The 21,621-nt window shown below is 37.9% G+C and overlaps 1 protein-coding gene across 5 annotated transcripts in view; it reads left to right on the top strand.

Moving 5' to 3' along the window:
- VAV3 (vav guanine nucleotide exchange factor 3) overlaps positions 1-21,621 on the top strand; it is a 376,903-nt gene that overhangs the window by 35,577 nt on the left and 319,705 nt on the right. The window contains exon 2 of one of the 5 annotated variants that reach the window (XM_057720914.1): positions 20,240-20,325. The exons of the other annotated variants lie outside the window; for them this stretch is intronic. Coding sequence (XP_057576897.1) covers positions 20,290-20,325 — 36 coding nt within the window. The 5' untranslated portion in view covers positions 20,240-20,289. The remainder of the gene's footprint in view (positions 1-20,239; positions 20,326-21,621) is intronic. 5 annotated transcript variants of the gene reach the window in all.

The raw sequence follows: 21,621 nt of genomic DNA, 5'->3' as shown, positions 1-21,621 counted from the left end.
AGTAAAAGGAGGATTCTTTCTGACTAGAGGAGAGGGAAATGTTTGCATTTTCTTTGCATTCACTTTAAAATTTTACAATCATTTCTTTAAAAACATAAAATAATTTTACAGTAAAACATAAGGGGTAAGTGGGGAGCTTCTTAATCAAAGAGAAATAGTTTTGGAGAGTTCAACTAGTTGGGCAGCATTTTCTTCTGTTTTAAAAGTAGATTATCCAGAGATACATAAGTTTTTAAAGATCATTGTCTCATAGCTTTTTAGATGAGAAAAATGCTGTCTCTCCCTCCAAGGCAGCAGTTGCTGGACATGTTTACTACCCTTCAATGGTACCTAGGCAATGTTGACTTATAGGTGACAGTTCTCCCAGGTATGGCTTATTTGTTTGTTTTTTAATAGCTCTTTTTTACTCATTGCTTAGTGGAGAAGAGTTTTGTGCCTGTTTGTCCCAAAGTTTTCATAGTGGATGGCCATGTTTATATCTTTGTCATTGGTGGTAGCAGTGAACTCCTGTGCATTTTATCTAGTGTTTCAACTGTTAGATGAACCTCAGTTGAATGAATTTCTTGAATGCTAACGTTGTACCTGTACTGTTCTCATTTTACCACATGCCTGAGCCTGATTCGGCAGGGCATCCCTTTCCCTTAGCTGTAGATCTTGAAGATGTTTTCATGCAAAGTGTTCTGATAGGAAAGCATGGCAGTTTCCTGTCTGGTTTAAATACAAACTAAAGACCTTACAACTGCCTCTGCAATATGAGATAAGACCAGGCATTATTAAAGAAAAGATTATCACTGAACTCCCATCCTCCTTTATTCAAGTGATTTCAAGGAATTATTTCATTAATAAGCTGTCTTAACTGATGAAAACCAGGGTCAATTTCTTCCCTTACTGATTTTTTTCTTTTTTAGATTACTTTTATTATGTGTCTAATATTTGTGTTTTCTGAGTTCTGTTTCTGAGATGTTGATTCTGTTTCTTTTAATTTTATGTCATTTTCATTAAGGTACCATATGGTGTAATGTGGTAAGCTGATTTAGATGTTAATAAACTGTTTCATATATTTATGGAAATAAGCATTCTATATGTCTTTGTATATGTGTTAATAATTATGTTTACACATATAACTGTTTTAAAATATGCATATAAAGTATGTCATAATATGTAAAGGAAATACATACATAATGTATATCTTCCCCTTTCCATCCATCCATCCATCCATCCCACCTAAAATTAGGCTTGTCAACTTGGGAAAGCCATTTAACCTCCCCTGGTCTTGATTTCTTGTCTTTAACACACTGGGGTAAAAAAGGAATTTCTTAGACAATTTGTATTTCAAGATGTCTGATTTACCCAGGATTATAGACAAATTCCCAATTTATATTAAAGTAGGCTAAAAGATAAACTCTTAGAATTGATTTGCTACATGGACGTATCATTAAAATAGGTTCATTGGAGCCAAGTAATAGAATTAGTCTAGATTCAATATATTTTATATTCTATTCCTCTAGGGATGAAATTGCATGTTTAAAGTGATGAATAGTAGTATAATAATTCCATAGTGAATTTGATTTAAGCAATATTTATATTAAATTTTCTCTACAAAAATACATTACTGTTCAATAAAAACTTAATATATTGTCATCTAAAGGTAAATGTAAGTTTCACTTTTTAGGACAAATATAGAGTATATTTCAAGTCAGTGATTTGTTTTTACTTAAATATAAACGTATAGCCAAATAAGTAATGGTTTATTATTTCTATAAATTGTTAACTAAAGCATAAACTGGAGAATAACTTGAGTGAAACTGTATCTGGTTTGTTAGTAGATATTGGTACTTTGTTATATTTTGGTATAATTCTTCATATGGCACATGTAAGAGTTGGAAATACATTGAAAAATATGCCTTAAAAGAACCTTTTACTTTGTGGCTTGTTTTCATGGGGTAGTTTCTTTTTTCTATCAAAATATCCAGCTACTTTAATTCAGATACACTAAGAAAATACTTCTGAAATGGGATGCACCAAAATATACTTTGTTTCTTCTGTATCTTCTATCTTTATCCTTAGCTTCCTCTTCTTTGTGTACCCTGGTTTGGTTTGTAACAATCTAGGTTTATATTTTTGAAACATTGTATTCTCACAGAAAGCTGAGGATTTTTCTTACATCCACTAAAGTTTGTAAAGAGACCTTCTGAGCTCCATAGCCCCACTTACCAGGTTTGTTGTTACCAAAATCATTGTCTCCTGTACTATGGCTTCTGTTTCAGCTGCCTTGTTGAAGTCACGGGATTGGGTTTTTCATCTCACTCTGTGCTATTTTACTTTCCAGTCTGGTGTCCTTTTCTTCCTGTGCTGTCTTTCCCAACCCTGCATGTAGATGTTCACCAAAGGTAATTTACACTCTGTATATTCAGGTCTCATTAACTCCCTTCTTTTAGCCATTTAAGCTACAAGAGAGCAGAAACTTTTGGTTTTACTTATCTCCCAAAGTTAGCTTTGTGGTTGGCATAGGAAAGAAGCTCACAAAATATTTGTTGATGAAATAATTGAGTATTATTCCATTATTGCCATTTAAAAGTTAATTCCTAGGTCTATACATCCCAGCCCTAATATGTATTCCACCTTTGATCTTGGACTTCCTTCATTTTCAAGTGCCTGCTGGACTGTTCTCCTTAGCTGTCTAATGTAACCCCAGACATGATGTGCCTGAATCTCAATGTCTTTCTCGTGTCCTCTGTTTTTATAGATGGTATCATCTTTCTCGTAGTCACTTGGATTTAAAAATAATAGAGCATATTGGTTCAGATCAGTGAGCTGTGAGTCAGACCACAGCTAGACTCCTCGCAGTTACTTCATTTCCTTGAATCTTAGTTTTCTCCTTATAAAATTCTTATCTCCTTGGAGTTGTTTTTGAGAATTATGTCAAAATATGCACAAAAGTGCTTAGTGTGGTACATGCGGCACATGGTCAATGCTGAGTAAGTTGTCTCGAGACAGACAGTTGTGATTTCCAGTGAGTCATGGGAGGATTGTTAGGATTTTTGAGCTTTCCCATTGTTCCCAGTCAGGCGACTTCTGCCCTACCTAGTCCATGTTCTCACCTCTCGCGTGAGTGACTGCAGTAGTGCCGTCCACTCCCGGCCACACAGGACTCCACCAGTGGGCAGATGGTGGTCACACTGGCCTTCTCTCAAGAAACTGTGATGACTTTCTGTAGCTCAGGTTGTCAAGTCTGTACACTTCAATTTGATATTTAAATTTTTGCACAGTTTGATCCTCACCAACATTTCTAGCCTTATTTTGGACACTTCTGCATGAATTTCTCATCACAGTTTTACACTTTCCATCTCCTCAACTTAGTGTCTGACACTACTCTTCTCCACCGGCCCCTGCCACCATTTTTATTTTCTGTCTAGATTCCCTGTCATTTAAGGCCCCTGATTCTTTTTTTTCCCTTTAAATATTTATTTATTTATTTATTTATTTATTTATTTATTTATTGGCTGCATTGGGTCTTCCTTGCTGCGTGCAGGCTTTCTCTAGTTGCGGTGAGCGGGGGCTACTCTTCGTTGCAGTGTGGGGGCTTCTCTGCAGTGGCTTCTCTTGATGCGGGGCACGGGCTCGAGGCGCATGGGCTTCAGTAGCTGTGGTATGTGGGCTCTGGCCCTTAAGGCCCCTGATTCTTTTTTTCTATGAAATTTTTCCTGAACCCTTTCTTGTAATGTTGCTCTCCCTGCTTAATCTATGGATTTCATTCACTCACTTACTCACTCACTTGCTGCCTGCTGAGACATGCTGCTCTAGGCACTTGCATGCACCAGTGAACAAAAAAAGACAGACTGCGGCCTCCCTGGAACTTGGGTTTGTATCAGAGTTGACAGGGCATCATGTCTTGTGATATCTTTGTAGCTTGCATATTATTTATTGAATTCCTATAGTATTTTTTCTTTATGGATTGTAAATTTCTTGATAGTTGGGTATTATTTTAAGACTTTTAATATTTTCTTTAATGTCTTATTGATGTTTTACACAGAGGAGGTTAATCCTGGTTAATTTTGGAGGGTCACATTCATGGCTCGAGTTTTAAAACTACAGATTCAAAATCAGAAGTATTACTGGGAATGTATTTAAAGTGAGAAATTCATACGTCTTTATGCTTTGGGGGCAGGTTCCCTTTGAAGAAAGATCTATAACTACACAGGCAGATTGCTTATAGTAATTGTGGTTTTTCTGGTAAAAAGTTGATTGTGGGTGAACACTATGCTTCTGTTACTCCTACATGTGGTAGGTAGGATACATTAGATGCCACTTGAACTTACATGGAAACCTTTTTCTTCCATCTAACTTTTTTGTGCAACCTCCCCCCCCATGTGATGTCCAAATCAATATTTGAAAAAAAAATCTATATTTAAATCAATAGGCAGTTAATTTTTAATAGCTTTTGTTACTCTGGGAAATCATAGAAGTAATTGATGACTGTTACTTGCTCCTCTCTGACCTTGTAGACTAGGTTAAATGCTCTCCTCATTGCTCTAGACTTCCACGGCCCTGTACTTCCTGTTTTGATTCATCCTATGGTTGTAATTATTTATATAGTGCCATCTTCCTCCCTAGACCACAGGCTCTGTGAGGGCAGAAGGACCCAGGACCTACTAGACCCAGGACCTACTCAGTGCACCGAACATATGCGTGCCCGTCAAAAATGCATTGCATTAAATTTGACACTCGTCCAACAACCTAAGAGGTGTTGCCTTCCTGTAGATGTGAGAGACTGAGCTCGGTTCTGGGTTTGCACTGGAGAACAAAACACAGCCCTTCTCCTCAGAGTCCTCATCAACTCTCAAAATGTGCTCAATTTAATTCTTATTTAATTAATATTTCTTTACTGCTGAAAGTTTCCAGAATTTTGTTTCTAACTTAAACCTCAAAATAACCCTGGCAGATGTACAGTTTCGCTCTATAGATGAGGGAACTGAGGAACAGAGATCCAGTAATTTATTCAGGTTCACATAGGATTGGAACCTACCTCTGTCTGATCTCCAGATGCTTCTCCTGAAGTGTGTGCTGCCTGCAGCCTGGTAAGCCACGTGCAGTGACAATCACACCTTACATCTGTCCTGGCTTATCAGAAGTTACATCTCTTTCTTTCCACTCATGTGTTTTGGGGTCTGCATTTTAAAGCGGGGCAAGGAATTTAGATTTGGAGCCTCTTGCTGATTGAGGTTTTGCATCTCATTAAACTTTCCCAATCAGCCTCAGCCTCTTTGCCTTTGCGACTCTTACCATTGGCAAAATTTTCCATGGTGATACTTTTGTGTGACCTTTAGATCTATTTATTCTTCATTTTAGGCCTGTCAGATTCAGTTTAAATTTTTTTCTTGGTGTTTGGGTCCCCCACAGCCTGAAGAGTTTCTGCCCCTTTGCCTCTTACTACTTAAGACAACCCCTAATCAGACCCACAGATACATTCCTGCCTTTATACCTGTGTTTAGGCTCTATCTTCCTGGTGGGATGCCTTCTGTAAACTTTTTCAATTAAAATCAAATGCATTTCCCTTCCTTCTAGGTTCTAAAGTAAGTCCCACCTACAGGTTCAGCCCCTCAGTCACATGCTGGCCTCTATGCCTTGTTGCTATTTCATGTGTACTGGTTTTGTTTCACTGGTGAAACTTAATTTCTCTCTCTCTCTTTTTTTTTTTTTTTGATGAAGAACGTATTTATTTTAAACCATTACATGAGATTCAGCTTAAAAATCATAAATTCCCCTTGCATTGTAACATGATTTTAAGTAGATTGATATGACAAGCCCTAATTATATTCCTTTTGCTGAAGCAGGATCATAATCATCTTTCTGAGTAATTTCAGACTGATTCGAAGTAGGAGAAAGCTACTCACATCCTTTAGCTAATTCTTGCATCTGTTTCCAAATCAGACGAGACTTGTATAGTATTTATTTTAGTAAATTTGGAAACACAGAGAAAATAATTTATTTTTGTGCAACTTAATTTCTGGAGTTAAAAGACTAAATCCTGTTTTTGTTTTTTCTGTCTCTCACAGTGTCTAGTACAGTGCCGGACATATGACTGTGCTTACTAAGTGCTCAAATGTTGGTTGAAGTAACTTTAATTATAGTTTGCACTTCCTACTTATATCTGAAAGCCTCAGTGCTTTTCAGACATTTTGGCATCCTGGAGAAAGGTGGCTGGAGGAGATGGTCTTCTGTAGTAGAACAGAGATGCATCCCGTTTGTGTTGTGCATGAAGGGTTACAGAGTTTTCATGTGCATATTAGCTCACTTAATCCTCGCAATAATTTTGTGGGAGAGGGATCATTTTATCCTCATTGAGAGGTGATAGCACTAGGGCTCATAAATTTTGCTTATATAGCAGATAGCTGGAGCTGGGACCCAGAGACAGCTCATGTGAGTCCAGTGCACACAGGAGGGACTGGAGCAACTGGGCTGCAAGCTCCAGAGGGCAGGGCCCAGGAATGTTGATTGCACATCACTGTTGCAACATAAAATCGAGGTTCTCGTGGCAGCTGCCCTTTGATTCTTTCCATGTGTGTACTTCTGATCTGTCCGGCTCTGCTGGCACAATCAAGTTGGTTTTCTGCTGTTAGAATTTCACTACCAATTAGCTATATGGTAATCATAAAATAACTAATATTTGTATTGATCTACCGTCCCTTCTCTTCTTCCATCATCATCTTCATTGTGGTGGTCACCATCATCTCTGTGTATGTACGTGTATAGACAGCTGTAGTTATTAGGTATAAAATAATCTGTCTTAAAAATTATATAGAAAAAAATTCAGTTGTGACAGTTATAAACTTTTTGTTAGTGCTTCCTTAACTATCTACTTAGGTTGAGGGTTACTGTGAATAGATTGGTGGATAACCACATTAACAGCTTTGGGCTAGAGAATTCACATTTCAGTATTTTGAGAAAGAAAGATCCTTTTGTGCTCTTATGTATTTCATGAATGATTAAAAACAAAACAAAACAAAACAAAACCAAAACAAAATCCCTGATAGTCTTTGGATCTAGCCTTGGAAATTTACGATTACTTTTAAGATCAAATGTAGTTCCTTCCTTTTGTCTCATGAATTGAATTTTTGCTGCAGGATAGGAAAACATTTGTCTAGTTGTCTGATTAAAATTTGTAGCATTTAAATTTTCTGTTGCTATTTCTGTGAGTGGTTAGCAGTGTAATTTCATTTTTATACTCTTGGTTTTTTATATACCTGGGCACCAGGGAAATGGCCAAGGACCATCAAACTGGGTAGTTCACACTGAAGCTGATCTGTGGCCCTCTGACATCTCTTTGGGGGAATATAGCTTGTGAAATTCATCCTAAATATTTCCTTTGCTTTTGGTTTGTACAGTCAGATGCCAAAAGCATTTTAAAAATGATTAAAATTTTAAAATATTAGAAATAGACATGGATTTCTGTAGACAGTATAGACTCTTCAAAGAAAAGACAGTCTTATGTCTGTGTTCTTCAGGGGATGTAGTCTGTTTATAGTTTTTAACAAACCTACAGGAGAAGAAATTGTAATAGGTTAGCTTAGAAGTAGGTAAACATGAGATTGAAGTCTTCATTTTAGCCCTGGAGAGAAACAAGAAAGGCATGTTGACCTGATTCTAAGCATAATACTACTGTACCAAGTGGTTTTGGTGCCATGGAAAGTGTGGCTCAGGTTTTTTAGTTCAACTAGAGCTGAGTAGTTGAGACGACCTTTTCACAAAGGAGTTTGCTAGAGAGACTCAATTCCTGAGGGTCCACCAAGTTTGCCATTGCCTATCATAGGCTTGGTACTTTGGGAGGGACCCTATGGTATCATTCTCAGTGTGGATGCAGATATCTAGTCCTGCTCTTAGAGAAGCTAGTGGATATTTGGGGAAGATAAAATTTTAACAAAATAAGAAGCAAAATTAGATCTAAGGTCCGTGGTGGTTAATATTAGCGACATGAAAGATGAGACAAGGGAGAGAGTAGCAGAGATTGAACTGCCAGAAAGATTGGTTCGGAAACTGGACCACGCATGGGAACAACTCTGATTTTTCTCTTTACAGTTTGTCCCAGCAGGTCAGAGTCCTGAGGTCCTGGTCAATCTCAACACAATGCTTTTTAAATGTTCTTGGGATTTTATTTTCCAAGACCTGTTGGAAAGTCAGAGGATAAGCCCTTAAGTTTCAGATACAGGGTTGCTTGGGGGAAAATTTCAGTGATACAGCTATTAAATATTAGTCACTATCTGCTCGTGGTGGTATTTCCTTACACATTTTTAAAAGCCGAGGTTTTAAAGGAATTAGAAAACACACAAAAATCAATATTTTTATTTATTATTAATTTATTTAAATTGATGGGTCGATTCTCTTTTGAAAATATCAGTCTGTCCTTGAGGTTGTTATTTCTGTGTCAAAAAGAAAAAGATTTTTATGAAACATTTGCTTTTTAGAACATGATAGTTTTAGGTATGTTTTCAGTATATTCCACAGATTTCACAGAGCTTTCATTTTTCATAGAAGAATAGTGGAAAACAAAACAAAACTTCTTCTAAACTCCCAAATTGCTTCCTCCCAGTGAGGCTGCTTTATCTTATTACGGTATCTTGGCACTTGATATCTCCTATCAACATTCACTACATTTTTGTCTAAACTAGTGCTGTTTGTGGTAAGTATGTAGCATTTGCTTCTAGATAATATAGTTGAAGAACAGAGGCATCTAAAGGACCTGTCCTATTGTCTTTAATAAATTTATGGGTTAGAGAATGTTTAAACTCAGGCTGATAGGAGGTTTTGTTTTATTTCCTCCTTGGTATTACATCTCCATTGGGTGACTATTTATAGCAGAACCCATTTCGTTCTCACTTGACCAGTCTGCTAACAGTTAATTCTCACCAGGCTGATAAGAGTGTCCCTTTTCTTGCTACAGCAGCTATCTCTGTGGTGGCCTGTTTTTCCAGGACTCATAATAGAACATTTCTCCTTAAAATATAATGAAGAAAACAAATGTACCTTTAAATTATTAGATATGTTTATTTATCATAACCATTTTGAGGATTTAAAAATGGTGTAAGCAGTTTTCAGAGGGTACTGTACTCTTGCTACAGAGCCTTCAGAATCTGTTTTCTTGCAGTGGTGTTCCTGGGAGTCATGGCATTTTTATTCCATTAGAAATTTCTGCCTGGGTGATCCACTGTGATCTGGAACTTTCCCCCATGTTCAGTTTCTTATTTCTTTGTCTGCCGGTTACTTATATTAAGCTTATGTTTTATATATTGCTCACAAGAACAAGAAAGACTAAAAAATGTAATATACAGATACAGATGTTAGTAGCATTATAGGTAACATTTTCTAATTTGCACTTCTTTATATTTTTGAACTCATGCTTTTCTCATATTCCTTTTATAATCAGAAAAATCTGTTAAAAACCTTAACTGTAAAAGATTATGATGTATTATATTTTTGTGTGCTGCTGCTGGGTTGTAGAAGTTGGGAGAAGAAGAGAATCTGCTTTATTTTTAGTGCAATAAGCAATTGAGTAATGTTGTATTTGTTTGGCGTTAAGTAGTCAGAGATTCTGCCTAAGAAAATTTCATGTGACTCAAGCCTACCCTTCAAAAGCCAAAATTAAAAATTTTTCAAACTTGAGATGAAAACTTTTGCATATGTTTAAATTTATTGTGATTTAAAGACAATATACTGAGTTGAGTTTGACTTTTTTCTGCAGCCAGGGTCAACCCTGTGACCTTCCAGTATTGTTCTTCTGACTTTTCCCTTGCTGTCAGCTGCCACTACAGCAGTGCTAATCTGGGGCTTCTACTCATGTAGGTTAGGGAAGACAATAGCATATAACATTTTACATGGTTGACTTATAAATCCTGAAGGGTAGTATGAGAGCTTTCTTCTTGGAGTGAAATGTATGTGGTTGCCTTCCTCAGCATCAGAGAGAGGGGGCTTTGTGATTTGTGTTTTAATAACTGATGGCCCAGGGAGGATGCCGAGTTTTGCTTGTTTCTTATCTGTGCATGGAAAGATTTAGATTGGTAAGGCTTTGGAATTATATAGGCCTGGATATAAATTCCACTGACACCACTTAATAGCTGTGTGATCTTGGGCATTCTGCTTAATCTCTCCAAGTTTATTTCCTCATCTGTAAAACGAGGGTAATCATGCTTTCCTCAGGGAGTTGTGAGGATTAAGCGAAAGAACTCATGTGATGTGCTTCGCATAGTGTCTGTATATAGTAATTGCTCAATAAATGTTAACAATAATAATATAATTATGGGCTTGATTATTAATTTGGGTGTAAATAACACATTTAATGTACAGTTGGCTATAATTCTCTGCAATCATTGTGTGTCCTTGGGGATTCTTTTAGAGTAAGAAGAGTTTAAGTTAAAAACTGTTTTCAAAAATAAACTTTCTTGAACGCTAAATTGAGCAATTGTCGTTAGATCCTGTGGCATTCATGACACTTAAGGTAAACATTTATTAACTGCAGTTTGAAAGTGTGCGTTCAGTAATTCTGAGACCATACACTTTTCCCCCGCCAGCCTCAGGTATCTTCCACAGGCCCGAGAACAGCTCACTGGCCAGGGCGTCGTGTGCATGGTCCCTAACAGCGTGGTCCTCTGAGCATTTCAAGGACAGAGATAGGGAATCTATATGGTGGTTAAGGGCAAAATTAAATGGAAAAGTGCTGTGAGGTTAAAGATTATGTTCTGTAATTTAATAGTGTTGGTAATTTATAGCGACAACAAAAACGAAACTGCAAATAAAATCAGATTGTGGAGTTTCAAATCTCAGCACTGTTTTGAAAGCTACGTGATCTTGGGCCGGTTGCTTCATTTTCTAAGCTCTAGTTCCCTTATTTCTTAAATGGGGGAAATGTTATCTTCCTCGTAAAGTTACTGTGAGTATCTACTTAGGTAAGCGGACAGAGAGCACTCGGTAAGCTCTCCACACACACCAACGAAGCGGTTATGGATGTGGCTTGTGACTCGTCGTGGCCCTCACTGTGCTCGTTGAGGGCGTTCCCTGCCTTGCATTGTGCTAGACCAAGAAGTGGGGCCAGTTTTGCTCTCTTTCTGCCCTGGAGAGATTGGGACGGACAAAGACTCCTGGGATGGCACCTCTCGTGTGGGATTTCCTATTCGGTTGGCGTGATAATGACAGCTTTCCATTTTAAGAATTACACTTGAAGTGTGAATTCACAAAAGTGTTTTACAAATGTTAATTATAGAGAGTGAATACCAGTATTTTCTAATTGTGAATTTTCTTGGCTCCCTAAGAAATACATTGATGTTTTCACTGCGTGACTTGGGGGGGTGGGGTGTGTGTGTGTGTGTGTGTGTGTGTGTGTATGATGAGAGGGTGTTGATCCCAACATGGCCTATTATTTGCTAATTTGAGTTCTGAGAAAGGACAAAAGTATTATTTAAGCTACAGAGCAGAAGACCTTTTAGGTAAGGAAAGAAATCACATAATACTTTTTAAGAATATTAAAGTTTGATACCTATACAAAAATTAATAGTGCTTCTCTGTCACATTAGTAGAATAAGAAATCATTTTTAACTGTAACAAAATTGATTTAGGCTTTAAATTAAGAAATGGCTAAAGTTGATAAGCTAGGAGTAAGCTCAAATAGTTCAGATAATATTTTTTTGAATAACATTAACTGTAAAATAAGCACCAGTTTTGAATGGCTGCATAGGCCTGCACAGAGGTTGAGGGCAATGTTGATAGTTTCCTTTAGTTTTTTTAAAAATTATTTTTATTTTTTAGGATCATTTAGAAGCCTCTGGCTTGTCATGTCGCTTTGGCAGATATCAGACTGCACAAATTAAGAAACCCTAAATGCATGTCTTACATGTTTTGTTGTAAGTGATATGTAGGATGTTTGTCATTTAAATAGCAGTTTAAAGTTCTGATTACCATAATTCCTACTATAATGATCACTGAGGCGCCTCTCAGGAATGTAATGAGAAGTGCTTGTAAGCACTTTCCATAGACCTTAGACACCAAGTCACATCTTTGGATCTTTCTGTCTTTGTCTTCCTCCCTTCCGCCATCCTTTATTTTGGGGTCATTAAAAACAAATAAACAAACAAAAGACATTCATTCAGGGTCCTGAGCCAGGTGCTAAGTATTTAGACTTACCTCTGTTGTTTTAGAGGAGACTTCCCAGTTGTAGAGCTCACTTTAACATGTGTTTCTTGCCAGCCATTTCCAGCAGCAAGAAAGGAGGTCTCAGGAAGCCATCCTGTGATTAAGAAGCCTTGGCTGAGTTGTGACTTCTGGCTATAATTATAAGCCCCCTGCATTTCTGGAAGTAGCTCTGATGGACCAGGGTTGCTGGAAGGTCTCTTTCCCAGCCTTTCTGCAGGGTCGTCAAAGGATCCACTAGGAATAAGCACTTCATCATTGGTGCTAAGACTTGGTCGGAGTCTTAGCGCTTGCTAAGGTGATCAGAAAATGGTCAGGTTCTGTTATAGGAGATTTCCCTTTATGATATATAGAAACAATATCATAAAATGGTATCACGGAATTGAATTGATAATCTCAACATTCTGGTGGAACCCTGGTCTTCAGTAGATTCTTCACTTGTGTTTACATCAACTCTACGATATCGGCTTTTATCTAGTGTTTACATGGGTAGCCAAGCTGCACTTTGAATATATTTACTAGTCTTTTGCTTGTTACATGTATGTTTAACATTTCCTTCCTAGAAGGGAATACTTTATTTTCCTTTCTTTTTTTATAAAAGGGGTTAATTTTATTAGGAAGATGAAAGATTTTGTATCTTAGAAGCAATATTAAAACAAACCATTATCTGAAATGAAATATAAATGATTATTATTTCATAAAATCAATAAAATGGAATCAACTGAAAAAATCAGTGTGCTTTATAGATATGGCTTTTAAAGGATTTCCTTTATCATTGTGGTATCTTGGCTCAGTGGATTGCTGTCTGGGTGTCCATGTAAAGTTAGATTTATCAAAAAGTATTCTGGAATTTTATTTTCAAACGTCAAGAGGCCTTTAGCATCTCAGTGACTAGTTGTTACGAGGCTGCTATATATAAGGCACTTTGGTAGGTATGACTCTAGAGCAGTTTTCAATCTAGTCAGAGATATAACCAAGGCTATATCTAGAAAGAAAAAATACATATAAATATATGGTAGTGTATGCCAGTGGTTAACCACGTGCAAGCAGGAGTGTAGAGAATTTGATGATGGCCATTATTTGGGGTAGGAGCGCTCCATGGAGAAAGTGGTATATAAAGTGAGGGTTGACCTGAGACAGAGGAGAGGAGGAATTCTGGGCAAGGCTGACACACCAGGTTGTGCTGTGTACAAGGCGATCCATTTCAAGGGGTTTGTTCCCATCACAGACATCACAGATTTGTGCCTGTTTATGGCAGTGTTCAGGTAGATAGTCTTTCTACTCCACCTGTTCTGGTTCCTTGCTGTTCCTTGAATATACCAGGCAGATTCCTGCCTTAAGGCTTTTGTACTGGCCATTCCTTCTGCCTGGATTGCTCGTTCCCCAGATTTCCATGTGGTCACCCCTCTTGCTTACTTCAAGCCTTTGCTCAAATATCATCTCTATGATGAGGCTTATCCTGTGCACCTGGGTGTAAAGTAACAGTTTCCTTTATCCCCATATTACCGTGCTGTAACATTGTCTATAAATATTGAGTATAATGAGTAATTATATGACATGTAATTAGTAAGTTTATTATTGTCTGCTTCTCTTCTCTATCCCCCACCCCCAGTAAAATTCAAGTTTTGTGATGATAGGGAAATTTTTCTTTTATCCATTTTTTGTTCATTGATATATCTGAAGTGCTTGGAACATCATCTTGGTGTACACAGTACACACTCAGATATTTCTTGAATGAATGAGTGCAGGATGAACTTGAAGTGTCTCTGCTCTTTCTAGCTTAGGATATATCGAGAATAGTGACTCCATTAACTAAGGTTATGAGGAGACGTTTCTCTCTCTCTCTCCCTCTCTCTCTCTTTCTGTGGTGGTGGGGGATATTGTATCTGTTTATAACTATGGATTTCAGCTTGGTATATATTAGAGGGAAATTATAATAGGCGGTATCAGTAGGGGATATAGCTAGGACATCTGGGCTTCTTTGGGAGTCAATGAAGTCATTGACTGAGATTGTATGTATGATAAAAAGGAATGGCAAGGATGGAACCCTGAGGTGTGACATTTATACAGCAGAAAGGGCAGAAGACAGTAAGTGAAACTGTGACACAAAAAATTACAGTGATCTCAATGCAGAATCATACAGCAGTGAAATAAGAAAAGAAATAAAAATTCAGCCATCGGGTTTGGCAGTTGGGATGTCATTGGTGATTTTTGTTTCATTCAGATAGTGTGGATGACACGGCAGGGTGGGGGTGGTTGGTACCGGAGAAGAACCAAGGAAGCGAGGACACCACCTTAAGATTGTGCATGATGGCTGTTGCACCCGCTGCTCATCATTCAATCACATCACACTTTAGCGCTTATTTAGAGCAACATCTCGGCGCAGAGAAGTAATCTGGCATTCTTAAACGAAATCAGTACTTTAGCTAATTTTTCTAGCAGATGGAAATAAAGTACGAGGAAGGAAGGGTGCCTCTTCTGATTCACACAAAGGGGCCTTGTGGGTGGGCGGTGTCCATTCAGTGGCCCCCGAGTCGAGCCAGCACCGCAAGTTCTTACTGGAACTGATTTTTGATGTAGAAGAAAGAGGAAAGTGTTGTGTAACAAAGTTGTAGGAGAAACATGTTATCTACAGTTCCAGGTAAGACAGGTTAGCTGAGAAGGAGCTAAAAGCAGCAGTTGATAAAGGAGTAGAGGATCCAGCTGCAGGCTGATGAGGAAGCGGGGGTGGAAAGCAAAAGAGGAGCGTGAGGCAGATGCAAAGGGTCGAGAGGATCTGGTAAGGGCTTGGGTGGGACTGAGAGCACAAGGAGGTCAAGAATGATTTTAGGGTCATAAGGGTGGGAGGATGAGGCAAATTAATTTTCTTTTTTAACACAAATGGAGGTGTTGGTTCTCATGAAATGTGAGTTCAGTTTTAGTTATGCTTAGTTTGAGGTGGCAGGGGGATGTTAAGCTAGGAATTTCTGGTAGATAGAGGAAGTTTTTGACCAACTTAAAGGAGCGGAATCAGTTTTGTCAGTTTCTAGTTGAAGCTGTAAGATGGTCACAAATATGTAGGCTCTGCTCTAGCCTCTGTGGTAAGTTTGTGAGGAAACTGCCCTCTTCACACCACGCTGTGAGATTGGTGGTGTTATAATTTCCATTAGAGGTTAGAGAGATTTTATCATTTGCCTGGCATCCCACAGCTTATAAGTAACAGAGCAGGAGGTCATACTAGGGTTCTGCCTCCAAAGCCCTCATCATTAACCCATATTCCTTTCTGCTTTCATCCCTGGTCGTCACATTGGGGGCTGATCAGGGAGTCTTTGGGACTTAGTAACACATCTCTGGCAAAGACAGTATTTGTTTTTCACAGATGTTTTCCATTCGTTACTTCAAACTTTATTTGGTCAAACCTTTGATACAGCTGCAGACATTTCCTGCTGTCAGAAGAATCCTTTTGGAGATGCTGGTTTTCTGTTGAAAGACCCAAGGTGCTTTTTCTTATAGACCAATTGTTCAGATATTTTAAAAATCAAATATCCTGCTACCTCTCTCTCTTTTTTTCTTAACAGCATACTTTCACACCTTAATTTTGATTTATCTTTCCTTTTTGTGTATCACCTGATCTTATTGAGAAGGAGGGTGATCACCTCTATCTCTGCCTGGTCAGTGAAACTATTTTACATTAGTAGATGATTTCATTTCAGTCCTGCCTTTACAGTTTTAACCTAAGACTAATTTAATAATGCAGGTATGTTAGCCATTGGGATTTATCCCTTAGTATGGTAGTATTGGTAACTATGGCTGGGAAATTATTAATAAGTTCTTTATTTGGTATGGCAAACACAGTATGACTGTATATAAGCAAGTTGCCTAGTTTCAGGAGACTCTACAACTATGTTAGTGAAGGTTATTTTCTTAATTTTAATTTCATTGGCATCCTACTGCCTTTTATATAATAAGATTTATAATCTTATGGCAGGTGATGTATACTTGACATAATTTCATAAGCTTTTAGCATAATTTCATAAATATTTTCTTGAAGGTTTGAACATGTAGGACCTCAAACATGTCGAAAACAAGAGAAAATCTTAACAGTCTACTTAGAGATGTATGCATATTAGAGAGGAAATTCATCTAAACTCCTTTGTGTGATTATTGTCCAAGCAGTACTTTTATGCGTGGCAGTTGTTAAAAAGTCGGGAGATGGGATCTTACCAAAATGAAATGTAATTTATTCTTCCTGAATGTGAAATAAAAGTTATACATCCTGTTAATCATTGTATTTAGACAAACGGCACAGAGTGGATGATGGGTAAAGTCAGTGTAAGGATGGGAAGTATGATAACAGTTACATTGTCATCTGTTACACTGATAATGTAAAGTGATGGTGTACATTCAATCACAGGTGGCCTTTCTATCAATCACTTCAGAAACTTAGCTCAGAAAACTAGGTAAAACCTCTGGCGACCCTCAGTTCAGCCTCCTCTCCTTTGGCTTGAAAGGTTAGAATCCATCTACAACAGAGGTTCTCAGACTTTCTCAGTTTACAGCACATTTAGTGCTTGTGATTTTTTTTTCCCCACTTCACCCCTAGGTCAAAACAACAACAAAACAAAAAGCCCTAGCATTTTTGTTGTTAAGTAGTTAGCTCTAGACAACTTAATAGTTGCTTGAAAAAAAAAATAACACACATAAGTTGAAAGGAAGAATAAGTTTTATTTTTATTTCTTATATACTCACAATTACTTGCTAATGGGATGTGTATGCCTGTTGGCCACTACACAGCTTCTCAAATCTTGGAATAAGGTTATACATCACCATATCCTTGTTTCCTGTTCCACACTGATTGATATGCTGCACAGCTGCCCTTCAAACAACCCAGGTTTGAACTGTGTGAGACCCCTTATGTGCAGATCTTTTTTCACTAAATACATGCTGTAGTACTACATGATCCGTGGTTGGTTGAATCCACGGATGTGGAAGCACAGATACGTAGGCCTGACTATAAAGTAATAATCTGACGCTCCACTGCACTGAAGGTCCGTGCCCCTAACCCCTGCTTTGTTCAAGTTCAACTGTATTATTTTTTAAAATCACAGCAAATGCTGAATATCCACTTCACAAAGTTATGTCATTGAAAGGAATGCAGTGTGATCTAATGTTGGAACTGCATACTAATTTGAGCCAGTAGTTCATGCAGTGTCTGACAGGTGTGGAGTATTCCTGGAATTTTTTTGAAAATTTAAAATATCCTGGGAACCATAGATGAATAATCTTATAGCTGGTAGATCATGGTAGAGAGACTGGAAATTGCTTGCCCCCAAGTGCTGTGTGATATAGGTAAATTGTCGGATATGTTGCCCGAGTGCTCAGCCAATATAAATGATCTTTCCCTTGTCATATCATCAGTTTTTATAGCCATATTTTCCCCTGGTGGTCTGACTTCTACGTATTTACAGTCTAGTAATCTTTACTAAGTACAGCATTACGAATTTTATTGGCAATTGTTTGATTTTATGTGTAAGTGGGTGACAGTTATTACTGAGTCTCTGCTATAAAGCAGATGGCTTTATAGAAATTGTATTTACATAAAACACACAAGGCAGAAAAAACTTATTAACAACATGAGACTGAATGAATAGAGAACTTGTGGACCATTTTCCTGGGAGTTTAATCACACAACAACACAAATAGTTATGTGTAAGACATAAGCCTGGTAAGTTCACAGAGGCCACAAAGCCCCTACTGTGATGTTGTAACCTCTGTTAGCTGTCATCTCTTCTTCATGTCAATGTGAAGATAGCTATTTCAGAACATCTTTTATGAGGCCATTTAGAAAAATAGTGTCAATCACACTGCTTATTTTAGCAGTCTTTAGTTGTGGTTTAGAGGCAGTGGTCATTCTGTAACAAGACCGTACTCATCAACTCCTACACTCTCACAGTTCAGAGACTTGTCTTGACAACAGATTGGATGTGTGATCCCCTCAATGTGTAGACTTTATGAGGTGTGACATTTCATTGTTTGTGTGGAAAAGAAAACTCATCTCTACCTATTAATGGTGAAGATCTAAAAACAACTTTTAGGTACTGCACTGATGACCAGTAGCAAACACATTTTCCAGAAGAATTTAGGAAAAGTATTAAATTGATATGCAGTGGTGGCTGCCAACAAGTAGCACAGACATTTTCCCAGAAGAACATAGGGAAAATATCAAATTTGCTTGCAGGGGTGGGGGCATTCATATAACTTTTACCTCCTGTGCATAACTTGTAGCTAGTGTTACTTTGTGACTACACTGTATTATGTTTTCACTTCATACGCCCTGTTCATGTTTGGTGGGTTGCCTAAGTGCTGTAGCTTATATACTATGTAACAAATGGATGTCTATCCATAGATAACTGTTTGTTTCCATTATTGGAAATATCAAGAGTTGAGTTTTACCTTGCAGTGTGTCTAGAGCAGGTCTGAGTTTCTTGAAAAGTGGAGGAAGTAGGGATAATAGGGAGTTACAAATGCCTGCTGATATAAGTATGCTAAAAATGTATGAACCTGTAGAAGAAATAGAAATTTTATGGAGAAAGAACTGTTGAAAGACCTAAAGGAGATTCCTGAAGAGATCAGGTTGAAACCAATGAAGATAAATAAGCCCCTTTTTTTTTTGCTTACCTGTCTGGGAAAAGCCAAAGGAGCCAAGTAAGACTTTTGATCTGCTTCCTAACCCAGCTTCACCTGTTATTATTAGTTTGGCTTTGGACAAGTTACTTCACCTGTCTAACCACATGTATCTCACCTAGAAAATGGGAACAATACCTGTTTCATAGAATGAGCTAAGGTGGATGAAGTTCTAGCACAAAGGACTTTGGTCAGCTCTGATGTGATGCATCCTGCTGCCTCAGAAAGTTCACTGAGTGAACTCTCTCCTGTCCTCAAAGCTCACACATGGCTCCTTGTTTCTTCAGCCTTCCCTGAACTCGCACTGTGTAGTTCACTGCCATCGGCTGTGTTCCCATAGCTGAGAACACACCCCTATTATAGCCATTACCAAATTGTAGTGTGATGATTTGTCCCTGTGTCTCTCTTCCAGTGGGCTGTACAGTTCTTGAGGAGGGAACCATGCCTTACTCAGTCCCTTCACAGAACTTAAGTGCTCAAACGTGATATGGAGTGAATGACATGGCGGCACGGCTGCTTACCTCTGCTTAGCTCTCCTCAGGCTCTTTGTGTGACTGTATCTGTGTGACTGTGCCTTTGACACTCTATCTTTCTGAGCCCTCAGTGAAAGAAATAGATGCCTTTGTAATTCATTTGTAAGAAATAATAATTGCATTGAAAAAGTTCTCTAGGAAACTTTTCTGACCCCACCCTGCCTTCTAGGTAGAATACCCATTCTGTTCTCTGTGCCCTTAGAGAACCATGTACATACTTCCATCATCTTCATCATATTACTTGAACCATCTTATTGAACTTGTATTTGTTTGTGTGTTTGTTTCTCTGATGGATAATAAGCTCCTTGAGGGTAAGCCTTGTATCTAGTTCATCTCTGCATCCTCAGTACTCAGAGGATATTTGTTGACAGATGGCCTGACTGTATTCCTTTCTCAGACTAAAATGCTGATTTGTTAATTTTTTGTTAGGATGAAGAATCTTCCCATTACTCAAAAGACTGTTTTCAAATTGATCTACATGGTATAGAATAGTTTAAAAGCTGTCCAGTGCTTGTTTCTTCATTTCAGGACACATCCAAATATAATATTCAGTTATTGTATTCATGAATAATATATAATCTAGTACATGTACATTTTATTTAGATATTTTATGGATGGTGTGTTTTGTGTAGATGTATTTTACAGGAGATATATTTTAAATACCAACAAAATTCCTAGTGCTGTGAAGTATCTGTGTTGTTAAGTATAATAAAACATATTAGAATAAGCCAGGAATCTGCCGACTATTTCCTGTTGCACTGCAGGGACCCTGGAGGTTGAAATCTTTATTTTAGGAAAGTCATCTTTTTACATTATTAGTGTAAACTGATGTATTAAATGCACTTATAAAGAAATCCTTGTCTACCTAGCTTGGTGTATATGGGAGAAAAACCATGCTTCACTCAGAAGGTCACTGGCCATGGTGGAAACTCACTATTTCTTCAGGGAGTTGATGGTAATTATTATTTTCTTATGTTATTTTTTTTTTTCTCACACATTTATTTTTCCAAAGTTAAAACAACTTTGTTTTTCAAACTTATAGTTGAAGAATACATCTTCTTATAAAAGTAATTTCTATTTATGAGGAAAGTGGAAACAAGATGAAGGCTTACTACCCAGAAGTAACCATTATCAAATTTATTGTACATACTTCCACACAAGTATACATGTATATATGCATCTGTTTTATGTATATGTGTGCTCACATGCTCACAGCCACCCACACATATTTTACAAAATGAGGTCATTCTACAGGTGTTGAGTTTTATCTGCTTTCTTGCTTTTTAAACTTAATAATGTCAGTGATTTTATCATTTTTTCCAAATTGTACTGACATTCTTTATTCACAAGTATAATAAAATGTCCTTTATCTATAAAATCATTTGAGAATAAAACATAATACCGAATAGTTTCCAAGTTAGGTAAGGGTTTCCTTACTTATATTTTAAGCTTTTTTTTTTCCTTTTAATGAAAAAAAAGTTTCTAAAATGTGGCACGCAAAAGTTTCTGAGAATTTGGATTTTGTTGACCACTGTGGGGAAAAGGTTGAGACAGTTGTAGCAAGGAAGGGCAGTAATAAAATCATAGAAAATATCTTATTGTCTTCTATCGCCTTCATTTCATAAAAGGGAGGACCGATTCTAACACCATCAATGTGGGAAGGGTATAATCTCGTAATGCTAGAAGGACCACCAGGAGGGCTCAGCTGGGCAGTTCTGAGGAACCACCACAGTTTGTACTTATGATAGCTGTTGTGCAATAAGAGGATGTGTGCATATGATGTGGGGCATGAGGTTGAATGATGTGCTTGCTGCCCAGTAGGATAAAGGCCTCCGGAAGTAGCTGGGACTGTGGGATCCTTGTCGCTGTGTGGGTAGCCCCTTCCTGCCTCACCTCTTCCTTCTCCTCGGGTATTGGCTGTCTCACTTTTCCACACGCCCTGCCGCATGCCTGGTCTCGTCGCAGCTGCTCCTCCCTGTTGCTCCTCATATCTGCCTCTGCTTGTCCTTTCTCTGCTTTTCCAATTCTTAGGGTTTCCCCTGCAAAGAAAAGCTGATCTTTTAAGACACAGTCCTCCTTCCTTATGTTGTCGGTGAAATATTCAAAGGCATTTATTAATTTAGTTCATCAAACATATACATATCATTGTGTCTGTCTAGGCAACAGAGATGCAAAAACAACCCAGCCTCTGCTGTGGGAGTTCTCGGTGCTGCGGTGGTGGCTTTGGGTCTTTAGCACCATGGGCAGCTGT

This window comes from Hippopotamus amphibius, chromosome 1, assembly GCF_030028045.1.
Source record: "Hippopotamus amphibius kiboko isolate mHipAmp2 chromosome 1, mHipAmp2.hap2, whole genome shotgun sequence".
NCBI lineage: Eukaryota > Metazoa > Chordata > Mammalia > Artiodactyla > Hippopotamidae > Hippopotamus > Hippopotamus amphibius.
This window is presented reverse-complemented; position numbering and strand designations above follow the sequence as displayed.